The sequence below is a fragment of the Rhinolophus sinicus genome, chromosome 3 (assembly GCF_057876585.1).
Source record: "Rhinolophus sinicus isolate RSI-liver-muscle chromosome 3, RSI-T2T, whole genome shotgun sequence".
Classification (NCBI taxonomy): Eukaryota; Metazoa; Chordata; class Mammalia; order Chiroptera; family Rhinolophidae; genus Rhinolophus; species Rhinolophus sinicus.
In genome coordinates, this window is record NC_142503.1 from 121,575,995 (window position 1) to 121,601,168 (window position 25,174).

Consider the following 25,174-nt stretch of genomic DNA (forward strand, 5'->3'; position numbering starts at 1 on the left):
TATAGTAATCAAGAAAGTGTGGTAGTGGTGTAAAGATAGATTAATGACCCACATATATATGGTCAATTGATTTTTCAGCCAAAGTGCTAAGGCAATTCATTCTGGAAAGGATAATCTTTTCAAAAAATGATGCTTGAACAAGTGGATAGCATATGCAAAAAATTGAAATCTTGACCCTTACCATATACAGAAATTAACAAAGTAAATCATAGAGTGAAATGTATGGGCTACAATTATAAAACTTCTAGAGGAAAATGAAGAAAATCTTAGTAATCTTGAGCGTGACAGAGATTTCTTAAAGAGGACATCAAAATGTTATAAAAACAAAAAATCAATAAATTGCACTTCATCAAAATTAAACTTCTGCTCTTCAAAATACATTGTTTAGAAAATAAAAGTGCAGGACAGAAAGTTCTCTCAGATTTTGTTTGTAAATATTTTTGCTTGGCCTTCATTTTTAATGGATATTTTCAGTGCCTACAGGGAGTCCTGGATGATTATTTTCCAGAACGTTCAGAGATGTTCCATTGTCCCCTGATGTGCGTAGTCCCTACTGAGAAGTTTGCTCTAATTCTCATTTTAGTTCCTTTATATATTACATATCTTTTTATCTTTTGGCTTTTTAAAAAAGCCATGACTGGTTTTTAGCAATTTGACTTTGATAGCTTTGCTGTGTTTGGTGTGTGTGTCGTGTAGATTTGGGTGTCCATCCCTGCTCAGGATTGTTTTGTTTTCTTTGATCTGTGGGTTTATAGTTTTCGTCTGTGGGCTTGTAGTTTTTGTCAAATTTTAGCTGTTAGTGCAAGTATTTTTCAGCTCTGGCTATTTGGAATGCAAATATCTGACCACCTTGTGTGATCTCTGGGAATTGTTCAGCTCTCAGTTTTTCAACTTTAGGGAGTATCACCCTATGCACAGGTGGTCTACTACTCAGTAGAGACTCATGGTGACCAGTTTGCAAATTTCTAGAGGTCTTTTTTGCTGGACTCCCTGTCCCTGAACTCAGCCTCCTGTGTTTTGACTTAGCCTCGTCAAACACAGATCTCCATTTCTTTAACTCATACTGCTGGATTCTGCGTTTCCTCCTAAGACCTTTGTCCGAAAATTGTGACTGAGCCTAAGGGGCTTACTTACCTTGTTTTCATTTTCTGGGGGAATCACAGTCCTATGTTGTTTAGTCTTTGAAAACATTTTAATGTATTGTCTAGTTTTTCTTGTCTATAATGGAAGTGCAAATTTTGGTCCTTGTTAATCTACTGTGGCCTGGAGCACAGGTGCTTAAGTTACAGAAAATTATTGTCTATATTTTAGAACCTTATTTTAGCATTATAAGCTACTTCAGGGAGAAAAAAACCGCGTAGAATATTTTTTTAAAATATAAGATCTTTATAAAGTTGAGAAGTACTTTACCCATACATACAAGCACGCACATACATGCCAAGTTCATGTATATTTATAATGAATATTCTCTATGTTATTTAAATGTTGTAAACAAAATAAAAAATTTTTAGGATACCAGGCTATGCAAACAATAGTTACAGTTTTTTAAACATGCTCTAATTAAAAGATTTTTATGATCATAGGAATGATCCAGTAGATTTAGTTGACTTGACTAAGGGTGGGCCTTATAATTTATTCTGAAAAAACTTCTCTGGTGATTCTGTTGCACTGCTAGGTTTGGATACCATTGACCCAGTCTAAACATTCATTTTTTACAAATAGTCAATTAGATCCCGAGAACTGGTGAATTTACCAAGGATCTAGATAATTAGCTAGTTGTGTGTAGACCTAATCCATTGGTCTTCTTTACCACCATACCTGAAAATGTTACAACTTAGGTCATTATTTACATGAATTTCTTAGCATTTTTAGAACTTGTTTGTAAGACTTAGTTATAGATAATTAGTTGAATCAGAATCCATGTTAAGCTACAGGCAACTGAATATTATGTTCATGATGTTTTAATTCTAAATTTTATTCATGTTCATGTTTTAAAAATACTTATGAATATTTGGAATAGAAATTATTTTCCATATTTCATTGAGTAATTGTACACATTTAGGAAGATGAACCACAGGAAGATGCTAAAGAATTGCAGCAAGGTAAACCATATCATTGGAGAGACTGGTCAATCATTAGGGGAAGGGACTGCTTATATATATGGAGTGATGCAGCAGCCTTGGAATTATCTAATGGCAGTAATGGATGGTTCAGATTTATCTTGGATGGAAAACTTGCCACCATGTATTCAAGTGGTAGTCCTGAAGGTGGATCGGATAGTTCAGGTAATATTTTGCTTTTTACTAAAATGTTTTACTAGTGTCTGTAATTTTGATAATTTGATTTTTTGCTCATATTTTTGCTACCATTGTCATAGAAATAGCACATCCTTGATGGTCATATGGCCGGTTTCTTTAATTTCAACAGAAAAATTACCCTATCATGAAAGCATTTCATAAATGCCTTTTTATTGTGTGAGACAAGGAATAGCAGCACTGTATCTGCTTTTAATCTCTCCAGTCTTTAGGTAAAGCTGCCTTTTGTCATGTAATGATGAATTGTACTTGTTTGATGCTGTCTCAAGTTATAACTTTTCTGAGAAGCCTTATACTTTAAAAAATTTGGCTGTAGGATTGCTTTTATGCCTGAACCTAAATATATCAAACCAGTGAGAGTATACCAAAGAGCAAAACCCTATTAATTTTTTTTTTTTTTGGTATAAGATTGATATTCCAATAGGTCGGTTTCTTTAAAAAGAAAAGGAATATTTGAAAGGAGTGATGTTTTAAAAACAATCATTTTGTCTTTATAGAGAGCAGAAGTGAATTCTTAGAGAAGTTACAAAGAGCTCGAGGCCAAGTAAAGCCATCTACTTCAAGTCAACCTATACTCTCAGCACCAGGACCCACGAAGCTCACTGTAGGGAATTGGTCACTAACATGTTTGAAAGAAGGAGAAATTGCTATTCATAACTCAGATGGTCAGCAAGCAACAATATTGAAAGAAGATTTACCTGGTTTTGTATTTGAATCTAACAGAGGAACCAAACATTCATTTACTGCAGAAACTTCTCTGGGTAAGTATGTAGGTATGTAAATTTAGCAGATAAAAACAAATGAGTATGTTAAATTGCAGTAAAAAAAAATGTCTTGTGAAATGTCCTTGTCTTTTTTTAAGGTTCAGAGTTTGTGACTGGCTGGACTGGCAAAAGAGGCAGAAAACTGAAATCTAAGTTAGAAAAAACAAAGCAAAAGGTATATTTGTGGGTTTTGCTGGGCTTTTTGGTTTTTTTTTTGGTCTTTTATCCTGACATGGTAAGGTTTCAATGGTAGATTCTAAGCATTTAATAATTGAGCCATATAACATAAGCTACCATAATTTAACATAGTTTTAGTTTACCTTTTTCTGTGCTCATTGCTTTCTTTTCCATAATATGTATACATTTACTTATAATTTTTATACAGTAGACCCTTGAACAACACAGGTTGGGCGCTGACTCCTTGTACAGTAGAAAATCCATGTATAACTTTTGATTCCCCAAAACTCAGTTGTCCCTTGGTATCCATGGGTGATTGGTTCCAGGACCCAGGATGCTCAAGTCCCTTTATAATGTCGTAGAACAATGCATACAGTTGGCCCTTGGCATCTGCAGATTCCCAATCATGGATCGAAAATACTGTGTTTCATCTGTGGTTGGCTGGATTGTGGATGAGGAACTTGGGGATACTGAGGGTCGACTGCACATTTATTGAAAAAAAATCTGCGTATGATGGATCCATGCAGTTCAAAATTGTGTCATTCAGGGGCCAACTACACATATACTAAATAGCAACATTAAAACAGGAACAAAATGGAAATGCAGACAGAATAAAATTTAAATTATTTTAAAATAATTTGACTTACTGTCACAAAAACTTTAAACTCATTCTTTATTATTGATAGCAATATATTTAGTGCTCCAGTGGGATTGAAAATTCATCATTTTTTTAATAATCCTGATTTAACACTTTGTGATAAAGAAACTTGAATGTCTGGTTGTAGATTCAGATTATTCTGATGGCTTGGTTTAATAGCCATCTTAGAGGAAATCAGTATTTCAAAAAGATACAGGAGTAAATGTGTTTTTAACCCCACTTTCAAAATCAAAATCATAATACTAATTTTTAAATTCTATCCATTAAGTATTTATTATTTAAAAAAATATGGCCAGTACATTTCCATCTTTATTATATCAGTTCTTGGATTTTTTTTTCCATTTTTAAAAGAAAACAAAATTAGTAGATTCGAAATTTTCTGATGATGGATTATTTTTAATTTACCTATAACAATGATATAAAGTAGTTCTTTCATACAGTGTGTGAAGAATGTTTTTCGGTGGTTGGGATTGGGTAGGTAGTTGTGTTTTGATGGCCTTGGCCATAGAAATGGTTGTAATGGTTTTTTGTTTTTTTTTAAATATGTAAAGATGTTCATGTGCTGGGCCATGCCAGAGTATTTCCAGTTGCTAGACCTTGGAAAAACATAGCCTACTTGCTTGTGCATGTTCTCTCTTTCTATCTCTCTGTCTTTCTGTATCTGTTACTTCTGTTGCTATACAGTTATGCTCAGTGTAACAACATTTTGGTCAACAACAGATCGCATATCCATGGTGGTCCCATTAAAATTATAATGGAGCTGAAAATTCCTACGTATTGCCCGGTGTCCTAGCACAATGCATTACTCATGTGTTGATGGTGATACTGCGTTGCCAGTTGTATAAAAGTATAGTGCACACAGTTATGTACGGTACATACTTTATAATGATAATAAATGACTGTGTTACTGGTTTATGTTATTTACTATACTTTTTATCATTATTTTAGACATTCTCTTTTTACTTATATAAAAAAAGGTTTGCTGTAAAACCGTAAGCGAAGTTATGCTGGCAACAGCTTCATATACCTCATGTTTACCATATATCTCATATTTCTCTTGATTGCATCATTTTCTCTTGTGCTTGATTTAGTCTTGTGTTGTTTTCTGCAGTAACACCCTGTATAGGTTTGTAGCCTAGGAGCAATAGGCTATATTAGATAGCCGAGGTATGTAGTAGGCTGTACCATCTAGGTTTGTGTAAGTACACTTTATGATTGCACAATGATGGAATTACCTAACAACACCTGTCTCAGAATGTATTCCTGTAATTAAGTGGCATATGACCACATGTATTATTTCACGATTGCTTCTATGTTTTTTAAAAAAGAGTGTGAGGCCAGAGATTTCTTCCAATTCAGGATATCTTAAGGGTATTTGAGGAAGATATAATCTCAATTGAAGATAGCCATTAGGTTCTAAAAGGAATTTGAACTATACACAGTTGATTTTTATTACTCACGGTAGTGATGTTCTATAAAGTTGACATGAGTACTGAATCATTGCTCCTAGGGGAAATAAAGGGTTAGGTTTCTGTGAGGCTCTGGTCACGTTATTGTTATCTAATCCATACAGAACCTTGTTTTATGTGTGTTTTTATTTAAAGACACCGTATGTAATGGGTATTTTTGATTCATTAACATTGAACTTGTGGCGAACAGCACTATCATGGCTGAATGAAGCTTATTTAACACATGTATTTTCTCCATAAGGCACATGTGCCTTCTTGCACTTTGGAACACTGGACTGCAATTCAGGACTGTGTTTGGGGGCCATTTAAAAAAGTGAAATCAACAAAAAGCACAAAACTATGAAAAATGTGGCACAAAATAGAGTGTGAAAAGGAAACTTATTTATGGTGTCAGAGCTAATACAGGAAGGTGGAGGATCACCTTGATTGACCTCAGCACTAAGTTTTCACTGCACTCACTGTGCATGCCCAGAAGTGACTGAAAGTGCTACAAGTATTGTTTTGGGTATTACAGATAAATTTTAGTGAGTGAATTCACAAATAGGGAACTGTTAAATAATGAGGATCTACTGTAATTCTTTATAAAGCTACTACTCCGCTATCTTGGGAGTTTCTTGGAATACCTAACATGTGGTATTAACCAATGAATCTAGACTAACTCACAGGGAACCAAAATTTTACAATACAAAAGAAAAGTAAAAGGAGAATATCATTTCAGTCTGTCCTATATTTTCATTTTCTCAAAAAAATATAATCATTGATTCAGTTTCTTGAAATTAGTAGTAACTCAGTGAGCACGTGGCTATTTTGTGTATGAAAACAACACGTATCAAAATGCATTAATTTTAGGTAAAAATAATTTAACAGTTTTACTCTCAGGTTTTAATTATTAATAGTAGTTTATAAAGGGATAGTTTTTCAGTGTTTTCTAATATCCAGAACTTACTTATCTTTTAATTCTGAAAGGCATACCACAACAGAATGGAAAGGTACTACTAATTCATTAAGGGAGCAAATATTTTTCTATTACATGGGGGTTCTATTAGGTTGGTTTGTGATTTAAATGAAATTGTATAAAGCCTAAATTTACATTATTTAATCATATATATTTTAAGCATTTATTTTGAAACAGTGTTATGTACTAAATTTCATCAGACCCAAGGCTTGGACATGTATCGGTTGTTCTCTCAAATAGTATTAATTTAATTTAAATGAGAAGTAATTAGTGTCCAAGCCAGAAATACAGTCATTCCTTCCAATGATGAAATATGTAGATATCTGAGCGTGATATAAATAATACTTTGTGTGAATAATATAAATAGAAAAAAAGACATAAAACTTAAAGTATACCCCAGAATGTTCAAAGGTTCAGCTTTGGTTGATGAAATTACAGGTGGCTTAATTTTCTTTATTTTTTTTTCTTTTTTTTGGGTTTTTTATATTTTCTAAATGGTTCACCATCAACAGGTTACTTTCATATAAAATTTTAAAAAGCAAAGTTAATATTTTACAGTTCGTTAAATTTAGTTTAAATGAAATAAGCTCAGTTTTGGTATATGAATACTAAGTTTAAATAACCAAAAATTAAAATTTTGAGTTCTTTGCTAAAATCTACTTAGAACACTTGTTCAACTATTAGAACCCTTTGACATGTATGTAAAGAAGTGGTATTGGTATCATTTTTTGGAGGTTGATAATGGCACAAACATTTTAATTCTAAAAGTTCCATATATATATATATATATATATATATATGTAAAAGGAAAGACAGTAAAATTATGAATTGTAGTAAAAATTCACATTTGCTATTTTAATTTTGATAGGTACGAACTATGGCTCGAGATTTGTACGATGACCACTTTAAAGCTGTTGAAAGCATGCCTCGTGGAGTAGTGGTAACACTCAGAAACATAGCAACTCAGTTAGAGTCATCTTGGGAACTTCATACAAATAGACAAGTATGTTAGCCTCTAGATTTTATGACATACACTGATCTTGATTTAGTTTTTTTAATCCTTTACCCTTTGCATTCTGGATATTGATTAGGGGTCAGCAAATTGTTACCCACGAGCTAAATTTGGCCTGCCACCTATTTTTGTATGGCTTTGTGAGGTAGAATTGTTTTTATATTTTTATTTTTATTTTATTTTGCTAGATGAGAATTATATAACCAGTTTTTACATTTTTAAATGGTTGAAAACAAAAGTAAGAATATTTCACAATACATGAAAATGTGGTGTCAGTGTCTGTAAGTAGTTTTATTGCTCACAGCCATGTTTATTTATTTACATATCATCTGTGATTGCTTTGGTGGCTACAACAGCAGAGTCGAGTAGGTATGAGAGAGACCACATGGCCTGTATGGGCCCTTTCTAAAAAACTTGCTGACCCGTGTAGAGATAATTTGCATTAATAATTTGAATTTCTTAATTTTGTTTAATAATCTAGTTTATTTTCATGGTAATTCATGTTTTGATAAATTGTGTTAAGACCTGTTTGTTTTTTTGATTGTCTTTATTAAATTTTTTCTTCTAGTGTATTGAGAGTGAAAACACTTGGAGAGATTTAATGAAGACAGCTTTAGAAAATCTAATTGTACTTTTGAAGGATGAAAACACAATTTCACCATATGAAATGTGTAGTAGTGGGTTGGTCCAAGCACTTCTTACTGTTTTAAACAATGTAAGTTTATGAAGTAGTACAGACCAAAGTATGTAGTTTTAAAAATTATTTGTAGCTACACTTTTGGTGGAGTGGTATTTACTTTGTCAAGAAATATTAAAAGCTGAGTAATAAATACTAATATTTATAATTTTTTCAGCCTTTAAGTTGTATTACTAATTTGAGCCAGTTGAATTAAATCATTGAGTTTACTTATTTAGATTTTTCTTTTAATTTAATTTTGTTGGGGAATATTGGGGAACAGTGTGTTTCTCCAGGGTTATTCAGCTCCAAGTCATTGTCCTTAATCTTGTTGTGGAGGGCGCAGCTCACTGGCCCATGTTGCCATCGAACCGGCAACCCTGTTGTTCAGAGCTTGTGCTCTAACCTACTGAGCCATCTGGCCGCCCCTACTTATTTAGATTTTTGAGTTACCTGATTATAATTTGTTCACGATTTTGTTCAACAAAACACTTTATTTAGCCTAAGATTTAACATTATTCACTGCTCTGATTTCCTTATAAAAAATGGAGTTAGTCAATAGACATTCTTAAATACCTGAATTATTTGCACAAAATTAATTTATGTGCAGTGACAGTTTAGGAAGTTTATGTGAATATTTTACAAGTATTTACTAAGAACCGTATGTTTCTCTTTAGTTTCTTCTACCTGTAATATCTCTTTATTGTGATAAAATTTTCTTTTATTTTAATGAAACACTTATTGAAACAAATTCTAGCAAAAGTATAAAAAGTGAAAGTTTTCTCGTTATTTCAATTGGCCATTTTAATTTCTTGATCTTAATCAGTGTATGTGGTGATACACTCTAAAGATTCACTTTAACTTCAGTCTCATGTTTTCTATATTAATTTTACCATTTGCATTTATTCCCATTATAATTTGAATGTGAATAAAATTATATTGGTATATCACATATCACTTAGTAATAGCTATGAAATCATTGTTTTTATAAAGTTATTTTTTCTAATTAATTAAAGTAAATAGTACTGTTAAAATATTCATTCATAAATAATCGGAAATCACCTTGCGTGCTACACTTTGGGACAAATTGATTTAACAGTGTCATTTCTACTTCCTTTTAACATTGAAGAAGGAAGAAAAATGTGTTTGTTGGTTATGGTCTACTAGTCATACAATAAAAGAATTTTAATGGAAAGAAAATAATGACTTCAGTTAGGTTGTATTTATTGTTTTGTAAATATTAATATTCATCTCTGCAGCATGTATTTTTGATAACTTTAGTAACAGCCTTAAGACATTTTTTTTTGTATTTTTTGTTTTCTTTAGAGCATGGATTTAGATATGAAACAAGATTGTAGTCAACTGGTAGAGAGAATAAATGTTTTTAAAACAGCCTTTAGTGAAAATGAAGATGATGAAAGGTAAATGCCCACATTTCTTTTAATTTGATATTTGCACTGTTTGCAAATTGGGGTACTTACTTTAAAATAGAATCTAATACAGTGTTTATACAGAAAATAGGAACTTTATATTCAATAAAAAAGTAGCTTATGTTATAAATGCATAAGAAGAAGAAAGATTTTTAAAGCATATGTCAATCTAATGGAATAAAAGGAAAATTACATGTCTGCTATGAATGCAGCTGACCATTTAGTTTAAATTAGATGCCCTTTTAAGATACAACTGGAAATTTGAACACATTAAATATTTGATGGTGATAAGTAATAGTTTATTCCTATTTAGGTGTGATAATGATATGATTTTGGGATTTTAAGAATTCTGCAGAAATACATACCCAAAATATTTCTGGATAAAATGATATGTTCTCTTGCATTTTCTTCAAAATATATTGGAGAGAAATGGGTATGGATGTAGATAGAAATCAATTGGTTATTAGTAGATAATAGTTGAAGCTGGGTCATAAGTTGATGAAAGTTGGGTTGATGAAGGTTCATTTTGCTATTTTATTTGCTTTTGAATGTGGTTGAATTTTTTAAATAATTGAAATTCAATTAATTTTAAATGGCATTTTAAAATAGTGCGTATTATGGATGTGATGATTTAAATATTACTGTATTAAAATGTTTAGCTCTTTGCAAATTATTTTAATGCTAATAAATACCTCAATAAAAACATCATTTTACATAAATTCCTTTAACTGGTATCACTGAGTTAAAAGTTATGTATGATTTTTAACTTCTTGATACAAATTGTCAAGTTATTTTCCAGAAACATTACACCAATGTTGCATTCCCAACAAATACTATCATTTTCAAGACTTTGCTGCTTTATATGTTCCTTTATATATGTCAAATATTACATAATAAAATTGTTTAAACTTTAAACACTAAATTACACATCTACAAGTTTTTATAAGAAAAATGCAATAATTTGTTCTTAAGTGAAGGAAATTGCATTGAGAATATCTTTGCTTACTCAGATGTAATGTGATAATTAAACTTCTCTTTGCACTTATAAGGAAAGTAGGGCTCTATATGAAGTTGGTTATTGCAGTTTCTATATGAACTTTGGCATGAAATTATATAAAAACTGTTAACAATTTTTTTCTTCACAGTCGACCAGCAGTTGCATTAATTCGGAAGTTAATAGCTGTACTGGAATCTATTGAACGTCTACCTCTCCATTTGTATGATACACCAGGATCCACATACAACCTCCAGGTAACCATGAAAAATACAGTTGCTATTATTGCTGAATACATTTAGGAGTAGTCTTACACTTTTCTTTAAAAAAGACAAAAAAACCCAAAAAACTTTGCTGTCATACTGTATTAAATAATGATTCTGCTTAATTATTAAAAGACTTTAACCCTAATGCCATTTGATTGTTCTTTTTTAATGACTCTTGAATGTATTGGCATTTCAGTTCTGTTTTGTTTAATCATTCACTGGATTTTCAATAGAATATGTATTATAAGTAATCATACTTGGTAAGTATAAGTGAAAAAAGACACTTTATCAGTGGAAAAAAAGAAAAAAACGGTCCCTTTATTCTAGAATTATGAGTTAAGTCCCTTTGTCTCTCTGTGTGTCAACATATGAGAAAATGTGAAAATATTTTAAACATGTTTTTTTATCTTGCTTTTTGTATGTTTGTTATTGGTTAGAGCCAGATGACCTTCCCTAGCTATTCCTATTGATCTTTTCAAATATCTCTCATTATCATATGGGTTTATAAAAACCTGTTTCTTTCTAAATGTTATTTGATTGACATTCTCATGCATTCATTCAGTTATTCTTTTGTTAGCAGCTGTTATCCAGATATGAACATACCAAACAAAAATTCGTACTATTAATATCTTCATCACATCTTCTGTGGGTTACTTTAATGTTTCCCAGCAGATCCTTTGGCCTTGAATCTTGCCTTTGTGCAACCTGTCCTGCATTCCACTGCATGGAATAATTTATTTTAAATGTAGCCTTTACTGAGTGACTAAGAATCTATGTTTGCCCAAACAGTGCCTACTCAAGGTAAAAAACTTGCCATACCCCCAAGAACCCAGTAGTGTTACCAAAGCCATTAGACTCCCAGACAAGAGAGCTTGTCTAGGAAGTTGCAGTGCAGTTAGTACACCTGACACATCCTATATATTATTAAGCAAGAGGTAGAGGTCTACTTTCTTTAATTTCAGACAGAATAATATACAAGAGTCAGGGGATTTTTTGGTCCATCCTTTTTAAGGTTTCATCCTTGATAAGTCAGTGAAATATAGTCTCAAAGACTGGAAATTCCCTTGCTTACACAGGCTTAGGAGTACCAACCTCTTTTATTATGTACTTCTCATTTCAGGAGACTGCGTGATAAAAGGATGGCTAGGAATGTGCTCTCTGGTAATTTTGCAGTCTGAAATGCTATGCAAATGCACATATAAATATTTAATTATATGTCTATAGGAATTAGTTAAGATTTCTACAGAAATGAAGCTAGTCTCGTACTTGTTGCTTACTAAAATGGATTGGGAGCTATGTTGTATTTTTAAAAGTTTATTAGCCATAGATTATTTCATATATTCTAGCTTTAAAGGAATAAGCTAATTAGGTACTTTTCATTACTTACCTGGAAAATTAACAAGTTATAAATTAGAGGCATAATACTTCTGTTAAAGTGTTTTATAATAATTTTATTTACACCATGCATGTTTGAAGTAGTTTAGAAATTATTAAGTAGTTAACTTTGTTTCTTTCTCGAAAGCCAATGTCATTTACTCAGTGTACCTTCTTTTAATTTAAAAAATCATTTAATAGAAAACAGACATTGATCCTTCATTTATGATTATCTTTATAAACCTAAATTACTGTGTTCATGTAACATGCCTCATTTTTATAATTCTAAGAAAAATGCAAGGTATTTTCTGAAGCATTTTGATCATTTCTTTATAGATACTTACAAGAAGATTAAGATTTCGTTTGGAACGTGCACCTGGGGAAACTGCATTGATAGACAGGACTGGCAGGATGTTGAAGATGGAACCCTTAGCTACAGTTGAATCTTTGGAACAGTATCTCTTAAAAATGGTGAGCGCTTGGAAGGGCATGGTGAAATAAGCATTCTCTGCTGAGGTTTAGCTCTTTAGAACAGTAGTTTGGGAAGTATGTATCCAGAGTTATGTCAATACAGTTTGACCTGGTAATTCCATTTTCAGGAATCTGTTCTAAGAAAATAATTTTTATACACTATAAATGGTTTATTATAGTTATTTATGATACTAAAATAGTGAACAAAACCTTAATGCTAATCAATAAAGGAATATCAAATTGGTAATTATTTCCATTAGTTTGAATACTATTATTAAAATATATAAAGACTGATAAGAGAAAAATGTTTTGTATTGTACGATCAAGATCTCATTGTCTCTCTGTTGAAATAATAGACTAAATAAATACTCTGATAGTAATAGTAGGATACATTGGTTGTGGAAATTTCTATTTTTCTGTTTTGTTTTTTCTGCAAATATTCTTTAAAGAGTATTTGTTATACTAAAACAACTCATATTAAAGGGTCAGTAAAAAGTAGGCAATATATTTGAAAATAGCATTATTAAGATGTCTTTTCTTTTTCTTTGGTTTAGGTAGCAAAGCAGTGGTATGATTTTGACCGATCTTCATTTGTTTTTGTTCGAAAATTAAGAGAAGGCCAAAATTTTATATTTCGGCACCAGCATGATTTTGATGAAAATGGAATCATTTACTGGATTGGGACAAATGCCAAGTGAGTGATTTATTTAATGTAGCATTAAAAATTTCACCTGGAAAAAGAATTCTAGGTAGTAGAGTAAAATTTCAGTATCCCGTAGTTGAAGGAATGTTATCTTGTGGGTTAAATTTAAGACTACCGAAATTAATTTTATGAAGAAAATATCTAAATTGTTAATTGTAGAATTTTAAAAATTTGAATAGTTTCATATGGAAAAAAGCTAATACTAATAAATGCAGATATTTTAATAGTGTTAACTCCTAATATTTTCTTTATTTTTGTGTAGAACTGCATATGAATGGGTAAATCCAGCTGCTTATGGACTTGTAGTAGTAACATCATCAGAAGGAAGAAATCTACCTTATGGCCGCTTAGAAGACATATTAAGTCGTGATAATTCAGCTTTAAATTGTCATAGCAATGATGATAAGAATGCGTGGTTTGCCATAGATCTTGGTCTCTGGGTGATACCATCAGCATATACACTTCGTCATGCTCGTGGTTATGGAAGGTCTGCACTAAGAAATTGGGTTTTCCAGGTATCCAAAGATGGACAGAACTGGACTTCTTTGTATACCCATGTTGATGACTGCAGTCTCAATGAACCAGGGTTAGTGGAGGTGTCTTTGTGAATTGGAAAACTCAGTAAAGAGCTTTGTTTATTTTTACAGTTGTATACCCTTAGGGCTCTCTTCGTCAGATACTGAAGCAAGATTTTCTTTGTAAAAACATCACTTGATAATACAATTTAGGTATTAAAACTTGAAATGCTGGCTTCACCAAAATTTTCTCAAAAGCTTTAAACATTATTAGAAAGCTGAGCATATTTATTTAAAAAGAAATTGATATGTAGTGGTGTGTGTGTATGTGTATATAGCACACTAATAAAAACCAAAAAAATGAAATTAGCTTTTTACTAAACTCTCCTGTGTTCACATAATACATGTGAATGTTAAACAAATTAAGACTGATTTATTGTTGGTTATTGAATTATGGCTGACTTGAATTTCTATTATTTTTATGGATCTCTTTTCCTAAATTTTATATATTGATTATATATAAGTTTTTTAAAGACAGAAGGTCAGTATTATATTTCTAAAAATTTTAGTTCTAGTAAGTTTTAATTGTACATTGTGGCACCTTTTGAGGGGTAGATAGAGTGTAGAGTTAAATTACTTTCTGCAGTTGGTGTAATATGGAAGGAGCTTCTTAATATTAGGATTAATAGGTAATATTTTCAATCTTAAAGTTAGTATTTAAATATCACTTAACTTTGCATTAATTTTCAAAAATCTTTTTCATCATAAAAGCATGTTTGTTATTCATAAAATTTCTTACCTTTTCTTTGAATTTTATTAATCATAAATCATTTAATGTCATTAATAGTATACATTTAAACATTTCATATGTATCTTATTTTCTTAACTGTTTTCCTTGCTTTGATTTTTTGATTCTTGTATAACAAACTGTAGACTGAATATGAAAGTTGGTTTGTTTTTCCTATAGTTTCTGTTATGTAAAAAATTTTCCCCACTTTAAACAGTTTTTTCACCTGTTTTTAAAACATTACACAATTTTTTCCTTAACACATTTACAGGTCAACAGCAACGTGGCCTCTTGATCCACCAAAGGATGAGAAACAAGGGTGGCGACATGTGAGAATTAAACAGATGGGAAAGAATGCCAGTGGACAAACTCACTACCTCTCACTGTCTGGATTCGAACTTTATGGCACTGTGAATGGAGTATGTGAAGATCAGCTAGGTAAAGAGATGATAGCAGGGTTTTCTAACTTACTAAAACAATTACATTTATCAAAAGTGATTTTGCTTCTATTTTTAATTTTTACTGTACAGGAAAAGCAGCTAAGGAAGCAGAAGCTAATCTTAGAAGACAGAGACGTCTAGTACGCTCCCAGGTTCTGAAATACATGGTTCCGGGGGCTCGTGTCATCAGAGGTCTTGATTGGAAATGGCGAGATCAGGATGGCAGCCCACAGGGAGAGGGCACAGTCACAGGAGAACTCCATAATGGTGAGTAGGTGCTTAGCATTTGTAGTATAGAAATCAATACTTAAATGACAAAATATATTTCTTTTTGTTATCTTGGAATAATTTATAAACTATAAATGTCTCAGCACTATGTAGAACTTTAAAAATGGAAAAATCATTTATTTAGACATAAGGGAAAAATTTAAATTCCTAGGTTTTGATTAAAAACTTATTGCTAATATTTTGAAGTGATTAGTAAACTAATATAAGTTGAATTACTCTCAAGGCACATTTTCTGCTTTTTTGTGTTTATTATTCATAAGTTTCCATTGCTTTTCATCTTAATTTCTTATGTATTACCTTGTTAACTTCACAGGACTCAGGCAATAATTTTTTATTCTATGTCACATAGAAGAAAAAGCACTAACATTTTTACTGTTTTTCAGTAAAGCATAGAACAAGAATCACAGATACACTCTTCATTTATTAGATTTTAAACTATTTCACAGTGTTTGTCAGACTACCAGCTTTTTTCTTTTGGATTTTAAACCTTTGTGTTTTATAATGGTTATTGTTGTTTAAGTTCATTTCTAACCTTTGTTGCTGTAGATTTTAGGGAAGTCTGTGCCCCCTTAATAAATTGCTGTCAACTCCCAGAAGCAGTATTTTGACTAATTTTTTTCTTATAATTTACTAGGCTGATTTATTAGTGAATAATTTGCCTAACCAATAGTGTTTTCTTAAGAGTTTCAACTAGCATTAAAAACAAAAAAAAGGAAAATGTTCTTATTCTCAATTTACACCAAATATAATATTTAAAGAGCTATAATGAGAGTGCTTAGGAGAATAACGTTTAATATCTTAATATATTTATGTTCTGTGTAGTAAAGGTATTAATTTACTTATATAAACTCTTTGATTTTATTGCTTTTAAGATTCTGTTCCATGAATTACCTTACTACCAAATGCATTTTTCTATAATTATACCCTAATTGCAAATCATTGTCACCTAGCAGGTTTACAGTGAGTAAGCATGTATCTAACTGCCAAAATTTATAAAAACCAGTAATAGTTGAGATAACAGTAGTACTGTTCAACTCAGAAATTTCAAATGTTCCTGTTTTTTAAGAATCTTAATGATAGTTAAGATTCTATTCTGTGTCTCCTAAATTATTTGTTTCAGCTTTTAAGTGTGTGATCTGATTAGGGATATGTAAATGCAGTTCATTTTTCTCAGGTTGGAATCAACTAAAGCGACAGTATAGAAAAATTGGGATCTTACTTTCAGAAAGGCTTATTTTTGCTGATGTGACAAATGTAGAGATTCAGAGTTTTGGCTCATTAAGATGGCCATTGCTGTTAAGTCAGACCTAAAACCTTCATGTCAGAGAGGGTTCTTAGCTTTCAAATACTTAAACCAACCATTTGTAATAATGGCTAGTTATTACTAACTATCTTTTTATCTATTTTTGGAGCAGAGGAAGACTTCTGAGTTTTTTCCTTATGGGTAGTATGTATGTACCCTTTCTTAGTTCCTATTAGATAGATATCAATTTAACTATGTTCTCAAGCCTTATGAAGGTTTACATTTTGAAATTATTTTTCCACATTATATCAATTAAATCTCTTTTTTTCCTAAAGACTATGTGTGTTGGTAGGGATATCCAATCAAGGCATAGACAGTAATTTTTATTTATTCCACAAATATGAACATCTGCTATGTAAAGGTATTTTGTTAGACTTCAGATATATAGTGGTCAACAACAAAGTACGCTCCCCTGCCTTTTTGGTGAAACAGATAAACATAAAATTACAAATTTTGACAAATGCTATGAAATAAATTATCAGTGTATTTTTGGACCAATTAATACAATGCAAATGTTATTTTTATTTGGCATTGGGATATGTTTTTGAACCTTTCCTTTTCTCACACTTTTCCATGTTGCAGAAGAGATAGTTAAATGTTGGTTCTTCAGAGGTTATTTCAACCTAAAGAATAAATTGAGGCAATTGAAATCTCATATAAACTAGATTATGTAGATTTGGGGCAGTTTTCCTCTCAAAGAACTCATATGCAGAAAATCCCCACAGGTAATTCAATATTATTTATACCACTCTGAGCCTCATCCTAAACATACATGAACTTGGCGTGTGTGTATATGTGTATGTGTGCGTGCATGGAAGTGGGTGTGTGGGTAACGTACTTTTAAACTTTATAAAGATTTGTTATAATTAAAAATAAATATTTTTATGTGTCGTGTTTTTCCCTGAAGTAGTTAGTTTATAACACTAAAATAAGATTGTCAAATTTCTATTAATTTCCTTTCTAACATGCACTTTATTTTATTGCTTTTGGAAGCTAATTGCTTCAAAAGAAAGAATAAGTATCATTTTCCAAGTACAAGTAAATATAGATTGAATATCATTTTGCTCATTAGTTATTTACATGTTATTAGCTTTGGCATGTAGGTTCTAGTAAAAGAATTTAGCATACTTTTAAATTTTTGTTTTTAGAATTTTCTGTGCTTATTCAAATTTATTAAACTTAATCATAAGAGAACCAAGTAACCACTGAACTTTGAGAACACAACCGAAATGCTAACTTAGTGTTATTTGAGCTAGTGACCTAAAATTTCTAGTGATCTATGAATTTGTGTCTGTCAATTATAGGATTTAGCCCAAGCTCAGAAATTAATGGTAAGCCAGCACTTTTTTCCATAAAGAACATTCGCACACATAATCATATTTAGCAACTAAAAAACCTTTTACTTACATTTCATCTATACTTGTTGAAGTTGCAGTATTTTACCATTTGTGCCAGTTTTTTTCTTACAATTTTTTAACAGTTCTTTCCCTTAAAAGATACCCCAATATTCATAAACATGACCTTTACATTGTTTTTAAAAATCACCAGAGTGAACAGTTCAGAAATAATAGAAATGAAAGGAAGAATTTAATTTTAGTTGGCAGACCTTAATGACTATAGAAATTCAGAGAAGTACAACACTGATGAAAAGCTGATCCCATATTGTGGAGCTACTGTCTGACACGCTCCTATCTGCTTTCTGCTGGGTCTCACAAACTCCTGTCCCTTTCCAGGCTGGATTGATGTCACCTGGGATGCTGGTGGCTCAAACTCTTACCGTATGGGCGCAGAAGGAAAATTTGACCTCAAGCTTGCACCAGGGTACGACCCTGATACAGTGGCATCACCCAAACCTGTTTCATCCACTGTTTCAGGCACAACGCAATCATGGAGCAGCTTGGTGAAAAACAACTGTCCAGACAAGACGTCTGCTGCTGCAGGCTCCTCAAGTAGAAAAGGAAGCAGCAGTTCTGTGTGTAGCGTGGCCAGTAGCAGCGACATCAGCTTGGGTTCGACCAAAACGGAACGGAGATCAGAAATTGTAATGGAACACAGTATAGTTTCAGGAGCTGATGTCCATGAACCAATTGTTGTTCTTTCATCTGCTGAAAACGTCCCACAAACAGAAGTAGGGTCGTCTTCCAGTGCAAGCACCAGTACCTTAACTGCGGAAACGGGAAGTGAAAATGCTGAAAGAAAGTTAGGCCCTGATAGTTCTGTTCGCACTCCTGGCGAGTCTAGTGCAATATCCATGGGAATTGTTAGTGTTAGTTCTCCTGATGTTAGTTCAGTATCTGAGTTAACTAATAAAGAAGCAGCTTCGCAACGACCCCTTAGCTCCTCAGCAAGTAACAGACTGTCAGTGAGTTCTTTGTTGGCTGCTGGGGCACCTATGAGCTCTAGTGCAAGTGTTCCTAACCTGTCCTCAAGAGAAACATCTAGCTTGGAGAGTTTTGTAAGGAGAGTGGCAAACATAGCACGGACTAATGCCACGAACAACATGAATCTAAGCCGAAGCAGCAGTGATAACAACACTAATACTTTGGGGAGGAATGTGATGAGCACAGCAAGTAAGTGAGCTTTTCCTTATGGAACCCAATGCCTTTGCCACTCTGAGGGATGCATAGTAGGGTTTCTTGTTCAGTGGGTTCTGGCTTCAGTCTTTAACTAGATCATTTACCATGTTAGATACAACTACGTCAAATTAAGCACTTCAGAAATATGAAGTTAAAGCTTATATGATAATCATGATATTTTAAGAATTCAGATCAGGTGTGCCAAAGAACCTCTAATTCTGAAAGGATGAAACAATAATATGCTTATGTTTTTTCACTCCTCTATGATAAATCGTTAAGCCAGTTGCATGAGGAAGTGACTGTTAAATATAACCATAGTTGATTGAAATCAGCATCACACTGGCATAACTTTTACTTAGGTTCTAAATTGTTATTAGCTGCTGAAAGTTATTTTATTCTAATTTAAGCTACTAATGGGTCAAAGTAGTTCCCTTGGAAGATATCATTGAGAATTATACCATTGCCTATTTCACATTTTTAAAAAGCTAGGCTTAATTTTTTTTGAAAAATAATAGTGCTATAAAAACAAGATTTTTTTAGTTGGATTTCAGTTGGGTTCCCAAAGTTGTTGCTTTTTAGCCTTTTAATAATTTAGTGTTTTATGACCTCATTCTTTTTTCTAAATACATAACCTAGTTCTTGTAGGGTTTATGCAGTCCTACCTATTTCTACTGACTTGCTTCATCTTTATCTTTAGCTTCTCCTCTTATGGGTGCTCAGAGTTTCCCTAATTTGACCACACCTGGTACTACATCAACAGTGACTATGTCAACATCCAGTGTTACCAGCAGCAGCAATGTAGCTACGGCAACAACAGTCTTATCAGTTGGCCAATCGTTAAGTAATACTTTAACCACCAGCCTCACATCAACGTCCAGTGAGAGTGACACAGGTCAGGAAGCAGAATATTCCTTATATGGTAAGTTACAGTGTAAAATATTCAGATATTTTTATAGTGATGCTTTTATTGTTTTTCTGCTGAATTGTTTTTAACTTTTGGTTAGAAAAGAATTATTCTCTCCTCTGAACAAATATGACATCTTCATATAAGATGAGAAAAGTTACAGAGATATGAGGGACTATTAAGAAGTTATTGGATTACAAAAAGACATCTAGGAACTTTGGTGTGTCATCCTTTTTTTACCTTTTGTCACTAATGAACTTTAATTAGAGGAACCATATAACAAAGATATTTGACACCTTTAACAGGGAATAGAAGTGTAATAGGTTAAACTTTGCAAAGTGATATTCCTTATACACTAATATAAGAGGAAAAATACTCCTCTGTTTACTTTCTGTACTCACAGAATACGTCACTTCTGACACCTGTGACTACCAAATGTGTATGAAGTTTTCCTACCCCAAGCCATTCTCAGACACACCAGCTGGGTGTCCTACAGTTTAACTCAGTTCTGACACTAGCTACCTACCTGGAGATAGTGTCAGATCCCACAAGTTAAAAGCTCAGTTCCACCACTCTCACCCCTGCCCCACTTTCCCCTTCCTTCAGAAGCTGTTGCAAGTCCAGGGTGTCACCTGTGTTTCTGACCCACTGGCTATAAATTGGAGGTTTACACGATCTCCTTCTTAGATTAGATTAATTTGCTAGAGTGGCTCAGAGGACTCAGCAAAATATTTTATTTAGTAGATTATTGGTTTATTATAAAAAGGGTATAACTCAGCAACAGTCAGATAGAAGAGATCCATAGGGTGAGGTCTGGAAAGGTCCCAAGCACAGGTACTTCTCTCCCCTTGGAGTTTTGTATCCTCCCAGCCCATGGTTGTGTTCTGTCCCCCATCCTGGACGCTCTCTGAACCTCATTCTTTGGGTTTTTTTGGGAACTTGTTTCATGATTTAGGTACAGTTGATTAAATTATTAGCCATTGGTGATTGAACTCAATCCCCTACCCCTCTCTCCTCCTCAGAGGTGGGAGAAAGGGGTTGTGTGGGATGAAAGTTCTAACCTAATTATGGTTGGTTCCACTGACAGCCAGCCCCCATCCTTAGATTACCTAGGGGCTTTCCAAAAGTCTCCTTGGTAAAACAACTCTGGTTATGAGTAACAAAAGACACCTTTATTCTTATCCCTTAGGAAATTAACAAGAGTTTCAGGAATTCAGTGCCTGGAACAGAGACAAAGACCAAATATATATTTCTTATTATAAATCATAATATCACAACTATTATCAAGGTCTTTTGGAAATAATTCCTTAATTAGATAACATTTGAATTTTTCAAATTAATTAGAAAGTTCTATCGTTATATCATCACGGCTTCCATGCTGTCGTCAGTGATAAAACTATTGGATTCAGTTAAAGTGTTTTCTAATTATGTTATCAGAAAAGTAAAACATTTTAGAAAATAAATATAGATGAAAATGAAAAATCTAGTCCCTATCTTCTCCAGACACTGTTACTTGATATATACCGTTTGAGGTATATGTTCTCTCTTTTTTAAACAAAAAGGAATTATATCCTTTCTAGAGAGTTCTTTTCAGTCAGTATATTGTGAAAATATATTCATACTGTTCTATAGGTTTCTACTACTTGAAATGGCTGCCAAATATTACATTGTTTGATTGTATGATCATTGTTTAATAAATTCCCCATTTTGCATATTTAAGTTACAACTTTTCATTACCATAAACATTGTTATGAATGAACATCCTTAAATTGTATTTTTGTATGTTTGCTTTAGGGTAAATACCTAAAGGAGTAATTGCTGAATTGCCTTCCAAAAGGTTGTACTCCTGTCATTATTGTTTTGGAATACGCTTTACCACAAATCCTTGATCACATTGCCATTCTGTTTGAAAAAATTATTTTTGTTAATTTCAGATACAAGAAAGTTTATATGAAGATATATTTTAAGAATACCTTATTTTAATGTTTTCTTTCTCTGAGGATGTGGCGTCTTTTCTAAACTAAGAATTAGACTGATGTTCTATGGTTTTAGGCAAATCATTACATTTCTCTGTTTTTACTTTATCTTTTAAATGTGTAGGTAGCAAAATGATGATGATTATTATACTGTAGTATTGCCAATTTATTGAATAAGCTATTTTCCACTTCAGGTTTTCTCCTGGAGGCCCTCTGCCCCTCCCTACTCATTTGTTAATATATTAACATCAAGCCTTAATTTTTGATCATGTGAAGGTTAAGAAGGTTGTGGATATGCTAATGGGAGAGAATATTAAAGAGTTAGGGCTATTGGTTGCCTTTTAAAAATTGTTAGATGATTAAAATTTACTTTTCTACATTCCTAAAATTTGTGGACTCTAGCAGGGCTGTTATGAAGGATCAAAGTGATATCTGTCTTATAAATAATTTCTGTATTTGCAAATTTTTACAGTTACATTTTGATGGACATGATTTGATTTGATTCTGTGATATGGTCAAATCTATGAAATAAGCACCTTTTTATATGTTCTTATACTCTGATAGAAAAGAGATGATGAGTAAAAAAAACACAACAAAACCCTAACTTCAGTGAATTGTAACATGTAAGAAATGGAATTTTAGTAATATAAAGTTATATGATTTTTCCTTTAAATAAACCAAAAGTAGAATTCATTTATTTTGTGTACTACCACATCATGTTCATGAGAACCACTGCCTGAATTGCAGGATGGTGCTTTACATGTGTTAGGGGTAATATATTGCACCAAATTTAAGATGCCATTAATTTTAAGAGACACCATTATTTTATGTCACTAAGGAAAACGTGACTTGCCATTGCTTGTAAGATACATTCTAACTTCAGAATATTAAAGTGTTAAGAAATGTATACCTTAGAAATTAATTGAAGGTAGTATCAGGCCTCTTTCTTCTCACCATCCAGTAAAAGGGATTGAATTTTTAGTCCTGTGTAATTATTAGACTTAAAAAAATGTATTTGGTTCAGAGATCTGCTGATGCAAGTGTCTACTAAATAATTTTAAATTGTCTTCTGGATGTTTGAAATGTAGGGTATATGTTATCTTTTCATCAACGGAAGTTTTGGGTTTTTTTTTCTTTTGAATCCAGTAAAAAACTTCTGTTTTAGTTCTCTTAGTCCTCATTTTGTTTTCTGTTCTTGTGAAGAACAGCTTGTCGGCATCTTTATTATGTGGGACAATGTAAATTTGACACAGTCTTCTTTGCGGGGTGAGGAAGAGAGATCCTAAGAAAGAAGGAGATAAAAAGGATTCACGTTTGTTTATTGAACTTCCCTATGTGCTAGATACATGGGTCATAAGAAAGGTGGTACATACGTTATTCCATAAATCGGTATTATCCTTAAGTAGTCATCAGTAAGTAACTTGCCAGGTCACATAGCTAAGCCCAGGTCTCTCTGACGACTTACTTTTGTTCTTTTCCCTCATAAGAGCTTTTATAGTTTATATTAATATATTCATTTGTTTACTTTTTAAATGCCTCTCTCCCCTGTAAGCTTCATGGGGGATCAGACCATGCCTATTTTGTTTATAGCAATAGTCATGCACCTCTAACAATTGGGATATGTTATAAGAATTGTGTCAATAAGCAGTTTCATCATTGTGTGAACATCATAAAGTGCACTTACACAAACCTTGATGGGACAGCCTACAGCACACCTAGGCTATGTAGTATATCCTTTTGCTCTTAGGCTGCAAACCTGTACAGCATGCTACTGTACTGGATACTTTAAGCAGTTGTAACAAAAATGTGAAATATTTACATACCTAAACATAGAAAATATACAATAAAAATACAGTACAAAAGATAAAAATTGTACACCTGTATAGGGCACTTACATGAATGGAGCTTGCAGGAATAGAAGTTGCTCTGGTGAGTGGTGAGTAGATGTGAAGGCCAGGATGTTACTGTACACTATTGTAGACTTTGTAAACACTGTATACTTAAGCTACACTGAATTTATAAAACATGAGATTAAATCAGGCACAAGGGAAAATAATCAAGAGATGCACTACACACGAGATGTTTGAGGCTGCTGCTGGTGCATACTGTTTTATGGCAAACTTTTATAAGTAGAAAGAGTACACTGTAAAATAACAATAAAAAGTATAGTATATTAAATAAATACATAAACCAGTAGCACAGTCATTTATTATCATTATCAAATATTATGTACTGTATATAATTGTGTGGACTATACTTTTATACCACTGGCAATGCGTTATCAACACAAACACGAGTAATGTATTGTGCTACCGCATTACATTGTGCACTTCACTGGGCGATGGGAATTTTTCAGCTCCATTATAATCTCAATGGGACCACTATTGTTGATCAAAACGTCTCATGTGGCGTGTGGCTGTATAGCTAAAAAAGACATATATATATATGGTAAGAGTGCGCATGAGCATGTGCGTGCACACAAGCGATCAGGCAGGCTTTGTTCTTCCAGGGTCTAGCATCTGCAAATGTCATTTGGGATTGCCCAGCACACGAACAATTGGATATGAAGACATGAAAAAAATGTGTGTGTGTGTATGTGTGTGTTGTGTGTGTCTCCAAATAAAACCCATCACAACCATTTCTATGGCCAAAGGCATAAAAACACAAGTACCCTTCTAATCCCAACCACCAACAAACATTCTTCACATACTGTATGAAAAAACTTTATATTATTATTATAGGTAAAATAATCTGTCCTCAGAAAATATTGACTGACTAAGTGGCGTATAAGTATATATACTTGGTACCTAACACAATTCTTGGCTCATAGTAGGTACTCGAGAGATATTTGTTGACAGAATGAATGACACCAAGTTACTGTTCTCTTTCCACCATTTTATGCTTCCTGTGACTTATGCAGAGACATAACAGGATTGTTGTTATTTTTTTGAACATAGTCCCTATTGTTGACCTTTTATATTATGATTCTGTAGATTCGGATTTAGTATGGTCACCCTTTATCCCATGTTGTTTTCTGCCATGCTTGTGATGATTGAACAAAGTTAGTCATCCTGTACATGTGATGGAGGAAGAAGAGTGGTATCACTAAGTGTGGTCTTTA

The 25,174-nt window shown here is 32.6% G+C and overlaps 1 protein-coding gene across 7 annotated transcripts in view; it reads left to right on the plus strand.

Annotated features, from left to right (window-relative positions):
- HECTD1 (HECT domain E3 ubiquitin protein ligase 1) overlaps positions 1–25,174 on the plus strand; it is an 87,798-nt gene that overhangs the window by 40,430 nt on the left and 22,194 nt on the right. For 4 of the 7 annotated variants that reach the window (XM_088796904.1, XM_088796907.1, XM_088796903.1 and 1 more), the window contains exons 13-26: positions 2,063–2,285; positions 2,813–3,076; positions 3,178–3,254; positions 7,207–7,341; positions 7,919–8,065; positions 9,353–9,447; positions 10,602–10,707; positions 12,427–12,561; positions 13,116–13,255; positions 13,527–13,850; positions 14,838–15,004; positions 15,097–15,273; positions 18,331–19,167; positions 19,871–20,092. In XM_088796904.1, the coding sequence (XP_088653030.1) occupies positions 2,063–2,285; positions 2,813–3,076; positions 3,178–3,254; positions 7,207–7,341; positions 7,919–8,065; positions 9,353–9,447; positions 10,602–10,707; positions 12,427–12,561; positions 13,116–13,255; positions 13,527–13,850; positions 14,838–15,004; positions 15,097–15,273; positions 18,331–19,167; positions 19,871–20,092 (3,049 nt within the window). The remainder of the gene's footprint in view (positions 1–2,062; positions 2,286–2,812; positions 3,077–3,177; positions 3,255–7,206; positions 7,342–7,918; positions 8,066–9,352; positions 9,448–10,601; positions 10,708–12,426; positions 12,562–13,115; positions 13,256–13,526; positions 13,851–14,837; positions 15,005–15,096; positions 15,274–18,330; positions 19,168–19,870; positions 20,093–25,174) is intronic. The other 3 variants (XM_088796909.1, XM_088796908.1, XM_088796910.1) reach the window with 1 other exon arrangement.